This window comes from Necator americanus, chromosome IV, assembly GCF_031761385.1.
Source record: "Necator americanus strain Aroian chromosome IV, whole genome shotgun sequence".
Classification (NCBI taxonomy): domain Eukaryota; kingdom Metazoa; phylum Nematoda; class Chromadorea; order Rhabditida; family Ancylostomatidae; genus Necator; species Necator americanus.
Window position 1 is genome coordinate 22050101 of NC_087374.1, and position 12047 is coordinate 22062147.

General features: G+C 42.2%; 1 protein-coding gene across 2 annotated transcripts; it reads left to right on the forward strand.

Annotated features, from left to right (window-relative positions):
- Positions 1 to 20: 20 nt before the first annotated feature.
- RB195_002316 (uncharacterized protein) lies at positions 21 to 11738 on the forward strand (the record flags this gene model as incomplete). Of its 2 annotated transcripts, XM_064199509.1 has the most annotated exons (13): positions 21 to 55; positions 1428 to 1566; positions 4431 to 4592; positions 4667 to 4764; positions 5078 to 5143; positions 5598 to 5860; positions 7486 to 7556; positions 7700 to 7784; positions 7840 to 8003; positions 8079 to 8190; positions 9226 to 9342; positions 9399 to 9566; positions 11659 to 11738. In XM_064199509.1, 13 exons carry the CDS (start codon positions 21 to 23, stop codon positions 11736 to 11738), a joined length of 1560 nt encoding a protein of 519 aa, XP_064055390.1. The 2 variants fall into 2 exon arrangements, with proteins under 2 accessions (XP_064055390.1, XP_064055391.1); XM_064199510.1 differs by lacking the exon at positions 5078 to 5143.
- Positions 11739 to 12047: the final 309 nt, after the last annotated feature.

The following is a 12047-nucleotide window of genomic DNA, read 5'->3' on the forward strand; positions in this document are numbered from 1 at the left end:
GTCTTGTTTCGCTACTAGCGATGCGGTGGTTGCACTCTACCTACTTCAGTATAGGGTGAGTTTTCATGTAATTTAAATCAATTACTACCATTTTTAATTGCGAAACTTTTTCCCTTCAATCGTTCCACCTCAGTTCGACGCTATCGATTGATGCAGATAATCCAATCACTGATCGTCGAGTCGAATCGACATGTTTTGGCCGTGGCCAGCAGATGTTTTGTCTCATCTAAGTCGCCGATCAGATTATGATCTGCGACTAGTGTGAGATTTGTGAGGCTGCCATTTCTAAGCCTTCAGATTTAGCAATAGCATGTTTGCTATCATGATACAGAGAACAAGTTTTAAGGAAGTTTTGGTGGAGAAACAGTCGTAGAAACAGCGACTATGGTTTGCGGAAGCCATGTTTCCGAAGTACGATCTGATTCTGCTGGTCTGTTTAGCTCTCTTGTGATCCCGATAGTTTATCACAGAGGTGAAATTTCCTCTGATGAGGGAAAAACGATGCAAAAAACTTTGGTTTTGTGGTGGGACTATTTAGAAGTGTTTCCATTGAATCAAACCAAATTTGAATTTCAAGAAATTTGCTCATTCTGGATGCAGTGGTACCGTAGAATTAGCGCTGACTGTACATGAAAACACTTTTTTTGGCACATTTTTGAAAACGGCTCAAAGGGAACTAATTGAAGGCATTTTCTCTTTTCCAAATAGGCGTCAGTTGAGGAACGCAAAAAAAGCAAGGGAAAAATGGGCAGCGATGATCCACCGTTTAGCGGCGACGAGAAAGAAGAGCTGCAAACTTGTCCACACACTTCAAAAGTGATAAGGAAACTAATTCAATTTTCACGGTCATTTTTCACCTTCTCTTTCAGCTTCTCATCACGCTGAGCGTATTACCGCTGTATTTTTTTTCAAGTCGTGAGAATCCAAAAGTATTTTAGAATGCACCAGAAGCAACAAAGATGTTTTCACCAGTTTCAATTGCATTTTTTTTATTTTGATTCTTCTTCAAACCTGTTTTTGTTTTATTTTTTAATCAGGTATTTTTAAAGCTAATAAGGCTATATAAGCTATAAGCTAAGGCTATATAGTTGAGTTTAAAAAAGTAGTTATCATAATTTACTATTCATCCGAAAAAACCAAGAAATCATGAACGTTTTTCGCCTACACACCAGATGGATTAGAAAGGAAGGAAGAAAGGAAGAAAGAAAGAAAGAAAGAAAAGGAAAGAAGAAGGAAATTTAGCGGAATTTTTTTGAGGACACGCAAATTTGGGAAGCGTGATGTAGCAAAAATAGCTCCAAGGTTTCGACACATTGCTAATAGGAGAAAATGATAGTACCTCAACATCGGATATTACTGGGACCCTTATTATGGATTTTTGGAAGATTTTTGGAACAATTTCATCCCATTACAGTTTCTCGTTGCAGGTTTGTCATGAGCGTTAAGCTCCCGGAAGATGTATTTTCGTGTTTTATCTACTATCCAAGCCGATTTCTTGAACGATCCGGCACTCGTTCCGAGGGACGACTTGCCAATGTTTCAGTGTGTCTAGAGCATTGTATGGAGGTGAGACCTTCATGATCTAAAAACCAGAAAACGAGCACCAGGGAAGGGAGGAGCAGGAAACGTGATAGCATCCAAAAAGAGTTTTGTTCTCAGAAAAAAATTGTAGTCGTCCATATGAAACAAACAGTTGAAGGTGAGAAGTGTCGGAATGTGCTCGAAAACTAAAAATAACCTTGTTAAGTTGAAATTACTTCACTAAATAAAACGAATCACGAAATATTATTCTGACAACGCGCAATGAAAATTTACAGTGGAAATATGGATATGAAAGTCTGTGGATTTCAGAATTTTTTAATATTCGTGTGAATTCTCGCACTTTATGCCAATGATATCTTGGCAAGGTTGTCCTTCAAAGACTCGTAGCCTTAAAAAAGATTTCCAACATTTCTCATTTCAACCTCAGAATGCCCTTCGAAAATTTACCCGTGGAAACAGTGACACATTTCCTATTTCTCTCCCATAATACACTAGTAAATATAAAATCTATCGCTAGCCACAAACAGCCCATCAAACCAGTTTCTTAGCTCAGCTAGCTTAGGCAATAATCCAACCGAATTAGGTTGAGTTTTTCTTCGACCGGGCGTCTGGCTACCTTAAGCACTTGAATTCTTTAAGTAGCTCGAACTTATTGTACGGTTTCCTTGCAAACCTCCTTCTCCTCATCCTCCTTATTCGGAACAAATATGTAATCCGACGGTACCGAGTGGCCGAAAAAAACGAGAAATTTTGAATGTAGTAGCGGCAGTCCTGAGGAGTTGGTAGGCAGGTGGCAGGGGCATGCAACCACTTGCCATTTAGTTCAGGGCGTGCATTTGCTGTGAAGTCATTTTACAAATGGAAATGAAATACAAATGGAGCGACTGCTGCACGACGCCATAATTTCCCATAACTTTTATATACTGGATTTTTGCGTTTAGAGCGGAACCCTTCTCCTTTTATTAATTTAAATAAAATTAATTAATTAAATAATGTTCAATTTTAATTCCCAACCCATGGGTTGATAGTGTGGCAAGTTGAAACGTAGTTATAATGCCCTTAATTGTGATGATATCGTAATTCCCGTTGAGCAGCAGTCGCAGTTTCACCACTTTTGTAAAATGACTTCACAGCAAACGCGCGTTGCGAACCGATCCACTGGACACGATTATTGTATGGGAAGTAGTTGTATGCGGTAGGATGCCGCCTGTCCACCAACTCCTTAGGAATGCCACTACCACATTCAAATCTCCCCGTTTCCCTGGGCCAGCCCTCCCCTGAGCAGGTTTTTGCGGCGTTTGCCGCTTGAAATATGCGGAATTGTGAATGAGAAGATCACTACTCAGTTGAAGTGTTGTTCTCGTCATAGTGCGTCGGATCGAGCAGAGAGCGAAGATGCGCTAGCGATGACAAAGACCACGCGCAACGGGAGAAGCGAACAAGTCACTTAGCGTTCGATCCGCCGCCGCCACTGGGGGAACATGTGTTGGAGCGCCCGATACTAGCTAAGGTCCTGGACGGAGCGAGATCAACATAAACAAGAGATCAGCTGGGGTTTCGGGCGAATGAGAAGAGATGGTGCGTGAGAAAAGAAATGTAGAATGCGAGTAATGGTTGGTTGTTGACAAACTTTCCAAAGCTCCTTTCCAACAACAAATTCTACTACTATCACATTTTCCCTCTCAATAAAAAATTGATTAAATTCCTCTTAAAAGGTATCCTTTCCAAATGAATCTCTACGGAGCCACCGACGCGACCCTACGGAGCAAAAATTGCAGCGAATTTTTCCACCAGACTATTCTTGCGAATTCTAAAATATCTCTGTAGAATTTCTTGCAAATGCCACCTTTTTTATGTAATTTGTGAGGGAGTTTGTGAATTTTTGGTCCGGGAAGCATCGGACAACTTTACCTGAATGGAACATGTGTCCCCGAAAATGAAAAACATAAAAACGAATTTTACACCAAATTTTCTGAACCATAACAGCAAGCTAAAATTTAGAACATGTACTGGAGGTAAGGGCAGGTGTAGTGTAACGGTTAGAGATTCCGCTTCCTGCACGATCGATCAGAGGTTCGAATCCACCCTAGTGCTCACCAAGCTTTTCATCCCTCCGGGGTCGATAAATTGGTACCAGACTTGTCTGGGAGGATAAAAACACTGACTTGACACCTCGGATAGCCACCGTAAGTCATTGCATGAGCCAGTTACACGTGCGTGAACCTCAAACGATTCTGAATTGAAGTGAACGTGAGGGCGGTTTGATTAACTCCAGAAACTTTATCCTTTTATCCTTTTACAGGAGGTAAATTAGAAGTGACGCATTCTACACAGGTCATGTACTTTACCCAGTAAAAGCAACCTCTTTCGAAATCCGAAAATCTGAAAAAGTCGTCTTCGTTTTCCTATCGAAAGGCAACAATCAATTGTCTAGAACGCTTTTTAAAAGAAAAAAGAACGTTGGCGTCAGTTAGTGGCAGCATTTTTAGTTTTTCTTAAAGGCATTTTTTAAACCTGCTATGGATTCTTCAAGGATCCTTTCACTCGTTCATCTATTCATACGCAGATATTAAAAACAAATCTAACCGTCAGAAACAACGTTCGCTCAGTCCCCATTTCTCTTCGCTGCGAAGTTTCTCGGCAAAAAAAGCCTTTTGAAAAAGCCCGGTTTTCCATTTCTCATCCATAAGGTCGCCACAGTTCAGTTATGAGGATGCCTCCGGAACGGTCTGCATCGAAGAGAAACAAAGTGTTAGATTAATTACGTGGCGCAGGCTTTCACGAATGCACCGAATCGAGCGAGACTATGAACGTCCTAACGACAGCTCAGAAGCAACAAAAATCGCGTGGATAGAGATAATTTCTCATGCGAACATTTAATTTTTCAGTCAATTCGCATCTATAAATTTGTGTGTCGTTCTGCAATGTGGAAACGAGACACTCACCTATGTATTCTATCAGTCTACGATCGTACGCTGAGGGCAGACAAGTATCGGATAGCACTGAAGGACGACATTGATTTGTATGAGAACGTCTGCACATCGACTAAGGTAATTCGTCCGTAACCAGTAACACCATAAGGAAGAAAATACTCCTTCGTCTGCCCATGTCGATTTTGTTCCAGAAAGCTGAACCGATCTCATTCAACTCGGATTGGGATCTGGTTCGAACGACAGTGCCAGTTGAGACAATGTGGGACCCGACCCCAAAACCAAGACCTCAGTAAGTACGGCACGTTCACTGCGAAATGAAGAGAGCCGAGAGCAATGGTCTCCGCCTTCTGAAAGGGAGTGCTGGAGTTTGATGCAGGGGAGGGGCGGTCTCGTAGGCTTGCTATTGGCCACTGGTCGTTCAGTACGCACACATTAGCCTTTCGCCAGCGCAAAGCATGCAATACAGGCGTGATTCAACGAATTTTCTACGAAAGATCCCATTCTTTACCCCATAAGTGTCCACGGTGTCTGACATGTCCACATCCAAACTAATACTTCAATACTACTTCAATTAGTTCAATTAATACTTCAATTTTTGTCAGCAAAAGGAAGAAACTGCAAGAAGATGTGCCGCTTCGGAGGGTTCGCGAACCAACCTCATTCGCAAAGTGCGTTCATTCATATGTTTATTTATACACTTGTTTACTTATTCACATCCGCCAAAGAAAAAAATTGTGTGCTAAAACCAATACTGGTCAGTGTTAGAACATAATTCTCGCAACTAGGCTTCTTCAACAATAGAGAGCCAATCCGGTGTTTATCTAATCATGATTTGTAAATCATGTTGAACAATTTTCTTGAAAGTTTTAAAATTTGGAAAAAAAATTAATTCGTTCATGAGACGCAAATAGTTTTATCTTTTGGTGTTTTTTTATGCATTCCATAAAATGCTCTAAAGTATTGGCGTTCAGAAGTTGATGAACTTTTGACACGAAATTTCGAACATTTCAAGAACGTCTAGAAAAATGAAACCCTCCGGAAAACATCATTTTCTTCTGGGAATTTCCCAACAAAGCTTCCACGACGATGATTTTAAAAGAGTTTGATACATCAACCATTCAGAACATTCCCGAGAAAACGACAAGGAATCGGGCAGACTCGTCCCAACATACAGTTCGAACTTAACGACCCTACACGTAAACTGCTTAAAACACCGAATGAAGTGCTAGCAAAAACTTTTTCTGTGCCCTTATCACAGCCGGAAATTATCGTCGATGCACAAGTTGATGGCGAGGGACGTTCGCTGTTCAATCTGCCCTCGAAGGCGTGGCGGTTGCCGCCGATTCGACGTAGTATTATCGAGCGACGTATATATACCAATACAGGTAATGTAATACTTAAAGGCAGCAGATTATGAAATTGACGTAGTGTGGAAATCTCATAGAGATACAATTCGAGGTGTTTATTGCGAATACGAGCGTGGCCTCACTCAATTTCCCCCAATCATCCCGAAGAGAAGGCGGCGTGGGAATGGCGTTTCTTCCTACGAGGTGCGCTGAAACGCGCCCCCCTTGAGCACCACTGCATCCGCGTGCGAGCGGTGGAAAATCTATCGAGGCCATCTCAACAGTCTATTCAAATCAAGTCAATGAATAAGCTGCTGAGTAGTGCTCAGCGAGCACCTGGGTGCGCGTTCTAACGTATCTCGTAGGAAGAATTGCCGTTCTCACGACCCGGGGAGCCTGAACGGAGCCAGGTTCGTATTCGTTCAGCTGGACTTTTGCAACTTCCACTCTCTCATTTGCAATACTGTAGAGTTACAGTTATAAGTTGTGTAATAAGTTATGTATACGTATGTATAAATCAGTGACGCTTATAGTTCTCGCGTTATAAAAAAGCTATTGGGTCGGTGTATTGCGACGTTTTTCTCGTGATTTTTCTTCTTTAAAAATTGGCGTTTTGTTTCGATTTTCTGAGTGAGAATAAGACTTTTCCCCTTTCAATTAATGAAGGTTCTATCGAAAATCATATCCACGTTCCCCATGTCATACTCAACCACTTCGAATAAATTTCGAATATAGCACAGTCATCTGTCGATCCCAATGAACTAATAATCATTTGGAAATTCCGCTTCTCCCCTAAGACACACACCCCACCGCTTTCTTACAGTGGACAACTTTTGGTATTCCCTTGGGGGTGGAGCACCTGGCGAAACGCAAACCTACCTTCTTTTGACGTCTTCGAAAAGAAGCCACGATTCATCTGGAGCGACGAGATTCTTCACGAACGACGTTTGCTCGTTTCGCTGTAGCAAATCGGTGAGATTTCGGGCACGTACGGTTTTGTCGTTGTCAGAGTTCGTAAATGATACTTCATATAGTCAATTTCTATACTATTCCGAGGTTTTGAACTATTGTCGAATGGTTCACATTGAATGGTTCTTCGGTCAGAGGTGTCCCGTCTTCGAAATTTGATGGTTCCTTTTTGTGCGAGATTTGTAGCGCCCGGTTTGAACTCCTTGAACTACCTTTCAATTCTGCCTTTGCCAGTTGTTCCTTCGTCGAAAAAAGTTGTTGAGATGCCGGAACGACTGTGCTGCATTCTTTCTTTCCATAACTTTCTCAAAGCGGTTGCGCATAACATGGCAACCGTGGATAATATTTTCAAGAGCACTTCCATTATCGGAAAAGGAAAGAACATTTTCACACGAAAAAAGAAAAAACGCCAATTTTCAAAGAAAAAAGTCGCAATAATTATGCATCGACTCCATAGAAAGGAAACACTCTTTGGGCAGTGTAACTCCTTTACTGCCGTTATAGTTGATTTTGAATAAAGATAAGAGTTTGGTTTGGGCCGGTGTAGTGCAGATGGCAGGAAGTTCGGCTGCAACTGCAAGGTCGATGGTTCGAAACCACTCTAGGCGAACCAAACCAAATGTTCGTGTTGACCCATTCTGAGCGGGTTGATTAACGCTAGGCCCTTTATGCTTTGCACTTTACATTTAATTTAGTGACTGGGAAAAGTCCTCCATACACCATAACAGGTCAACAGACGAAAAACCGCGCGCATCCAGGAACAGAGGTGAATCTGCACTAAATTCTCCTTTCTTCTCCTTGTTTTCTCATATTTAGTTTTTCTGACTATCTCGGAGCTTCAGAGCTGATAGCATAAACAAATGTGTTTTTCACAATACACGCGTGAAAATTTTATTGTTTCTCATCCAGGTCGCCCAACGTAAAAAAGTTAGAGATATATTACATGGTAACACAGCTACTGTGGATGCGACGAGAATACTTCCAAAAGCTTCGGGTACGTAAAGACGGAACTAAGAGTGTAGATAGCTTGCTGATCAGATTTCTTTCAGAAAAACCTGCTGAAAAACCGTGCTTTACCAGGTACAAACAGAGAATACTACCGGGATTTGAAGAGAAAACTTTTACTGGTTTCGATCAAAAGAATTGTCTACTTAGTTGTCTTCATAGTGAAACGTTCTACTGTGCTAGTGTGAATTACAATGAATTCAGGAAAGTAAGTTATTTGCACATTCCAACCTCACTAAGTTACAGGATCCGAAAAGCGAAGAAGCACGTCGCGTATTTCCAGATTTGCACAATGAACGGCGGAAATCTGCATCTGAACCAAGCCGTGCTCAAGCCGTCAACTTCAGACTACTTCGAGAACGAATGCAGTCCGGAACGCGCATCTCAACGCAAAGGTGTGTAGAGAACTCGGTTTTTCAGGGTATCAGGCAGGTGAGATCAAAATCGACCCTGTTAGGTAGATGAAATCATTCAACCAGCAGCACGATGCATTGGTGGAGTACGCGGTTGCACCACGCACTGGCGCTTCATTTTTCTAAGAAATGGGCGTCTTTTAGAGTACTTTTTCATGACAAGTGCGTAGCGCAGTTGGCAAAAGCTTTCGTAGTGTTTGCGGTCGATGGGGCCAGATCGCTAGGATGAGGCAACCCTTTCATCCCTCCGAGAACTATACACTGGAACGAGACTTGTGTGCGACTACAGAAACGCAACGGCTGGTCACCGCAAGTCAGTGTATGGGTTTCATACCCATACAATCTTCAATCGAATCTTTAATCTCAAAACTTTTAAGACATAAGTCTTTTCAGTTCATGAATCTCAAAAATCCATTTCAGTTCATGGATGTCAAAATCTTTTGGACCAAAGTCGGGACGTTTTGAAGGATTGAACAACAGCAATCATTTTGTTCATCTTGCCTATTAGTAGCTTTGAACCAGAAACCCGCACAGGTCCGAGTGACTCCATCAGAATCTAAGGTCCGAGCAAGTCAGTAATTCTTGTCCACTGCGATTTGCGAGCGGTTAAAGAACAAAGATGAGGCGTGTGCGAAGTCTAATGCTTAACCCGACAGCATGTTGTGAAGATTTCTCTGAGGACAAATGAGAACTCGGGGAAAAATCTGTGCAATTCCCGACACTTTGATGTACATAGTAATACATTTTTGGCGCAGTAACAGAGAAAAAAAGAAACATGACCTTTCGCGAGTTGCGACATTCTTCGAATTCTATTCGCAACCGCATGTCGCATTGAATTGTCTGAAGCTCCCTAACGTGATCCACTATTTCGTAAAAAAATCCCTGCACCTTTTGTCTGACATTTTTCGCGTTTCCTTGAGTCCACATACCTGGACCTTTTCGAGCTTTCCCTTCTCGAGCTTTGAAAATATCCCTATATCTTCTCGCAGTTTTTTTTAGCCTACTGCTCAAATTTAGTTGCTAACAACACGGCGGTTCTTCTTTCGGGATCCGTGCGACGATGCTTCGAAGCGCTCACTGACTCAATGCTGCTCAGTCTCGAATCCAAACTCATAGAAGGCACCAATTCCTTGGGTGAGCGGCTACATTCAACTGTTCGCTGGCGGAATCATCAAATTGCTCCCTTTCAGATCAGTGTAAGGCAGAGTGCCTGAAAGCGGGTTCTAGCGGCGGACATTTGTGTGGTGCATTCAACTGGTTGCCTCACACTAAAGGCTGCATGCTGTTCAACATCGAATTCGATCTGAAACTCATCGTTCATCACCCAACAGCTCAATTCTACGTGAACAAATGCGCTGGTGAGATGGTCTCGAAAAGTAAGAATTGACGATCAGATGAATTTCACGTGACCACATCAGCTTTGCGTTGATCATTAGCAAATTTCACAGATCTACGAGTAAGCAGAATCATTAGGGAGAGAAGATGAGGTAAAACCACTGATTATTGATGATGCTATTAGGTTCAGAAAGGTGACTGTGCTGCAGATCTTCGCTTGGTCCCGAAGGGAAATAAATGACAAAAAACCGGCCACTAACAAACAGCTTGTTTGCTAACCCTATTTTTAAATGCTGGCACGGTCTGGTCAAAAATAATACTATCTTTTGCATATGTTAAAAGTAACCTTCTAACGATAAATGATCTGAATGAAAAAATAAGTTGAAACCTACATCCAAGAAAACCAACAGTTTCCAAGTAACCACAGGCAACTCAGAGAATAACGTCCTCCAATTAAATGGGTGCTGTGGCGCGCAAAGGAACCAATTAGATCCTTTAAAAGGAAGAAGTAGTCTGAGGGAAGTTCCAGTTTTCCGGGACCCACGGCGGTTCCGTAACGGTGGCGCGGATCGTTCCCGCGAGACCTGGCAGCGCTATGCTTGGGACCTTTTGTAGACTTCACACTCAGTTAGGCGCGAGGTTCGACGAGGTTTCGCTGGGAGCTGATTCGAGATTAGAGCTTTATACTGAGAGGAGATTGTCTCCTACAGTAACCGGTGGCTTTTACACCGCAGCACCACCCAGGACTTTAAAGGCATCACCCCACGAATCGGAGATGGCACGGATTTCAGGTGGAGTATTCGTATGCGAGATAGTAAATTATGGAGGGGTGTGATTCATTCCATTTCTTCCTAAATGCCGTAAAAAACGGCCCAGAAGATGCTGCGTGTGCGCAAGGCTGGCGCGCTCCAATCGAACGCGTTGGAGGAAATAGCGGCCAGAGCGCTCGAAGCCTAATATTTATTTCTTTTTATTTATTTACTTATTTATTATCTTTTTATTCTATTTACTTCTTTATTTATTTTTTTATTTATTATAAAAAACAGCCCGTATCTTCCGAGCCGTTTTTTACGGCAATTAGGAGGAAATAGACAGAATCACCCTTCGGCCCCAATCTCAATCACAATCTACGATACCGTACAGGCATGACCCACCTGAAACCCGAAACACCCCTTCAGATATACAATGGGTGATGCCTTCAAATAACAAATAATGCTCTTGACAGATTAGAGTTTGGTGGCAGCTTCTGCTACTTGCGAAGAACGAAAACGGAGTTGGCCGCGTTTTATCGTCGCGCCGCAGGTCGTTGGAGACACATGGGTCCATATAAGGCTGTTTAACACGCCTTTTCTGGATTTCTGGGGAGAGGAGGGGGAATTCCGCTGCCACTACTTTCATCAGCTAAACCCTGCATATAGTGGGGTCAAAACGACATGAAACACGGTGCAGTTGCGTAAGCGTTTGCGCTCGCTCGGCTGCAGTTTTTTACGGCAATTAGGAAGAAATGGACGGAATCAACCTCCTCCCCATAGTCTACGACCCCCTATAAGAATACTCCACCTGAAATCCGCACCACCTCAGATTTGTGGGGTGATGCCTTTAAGTTCTCGTCTACGTCTCGTCCCTCAACATGCAGATAAGTGTTCTGCATACGGTAATACGTGCATGTTAACTAAAAATAAAGTATTAACTACCAGTAAGCAAGCAGTTTCGCCGCATGATCATTCTAGATTAGCACGAAGAATGAAAAACTGCCCTAGACGCACAATGGGATATTTTCAAATCCAATTACAGTTTCTCCTATTTTCCACTGTAAGAATTCAAGAAAATGGTTACTGTATGAATCATTCTTTCTTTTCTCTACATACACTTATTTGCTTTCCTTCATTATTTTTTCTTTACATACATTTTTTGAATTCGATGGATTCCTGATAGCATTTAGCAAAGCTCTAAGTACTCACTTGCATGGTAACTAGAATTCCCACCGTAAAATTAGGCAAGGACCTCATTTTTTTTTATTCGGACCATGCCGCTAACAATAGCGCAGCGTCCGATCGAAGGGCAATCCTTTCATCTCTTTTTTCTTCTTAGAATAATGATATACATAATTTTAAGCGAACACCACCGTCACGGAACAACCGAAGGACGACGACAGCATTTACGACGACTATCTAGCCCACCGAAAACAACACTAGCGCAGATCGTAGACGTTTTCCAGACGAGGAGAGCTTTATTTATTTCTTAGGAAATATCACCATGTCTTGTACATTGAATATATAGACTATCTAATAGGAGCAAATAAATTATTGAAATAGTTGTGAAAATAGTAGCACAAAACTTACCGCTGTAAGTAGTTGAGGCTTCTGCTTGGGAATGTAGGACGGAGAAAATGATGGCGAGAAGTTGCATATCTGAAAAGAACTTGCACTGAGGCTCCTGTTCAGGCTTCGACCACGCAGCAAAACCTTTGAGAGACATTTAGGAAACAAACGAGGATGAATTAA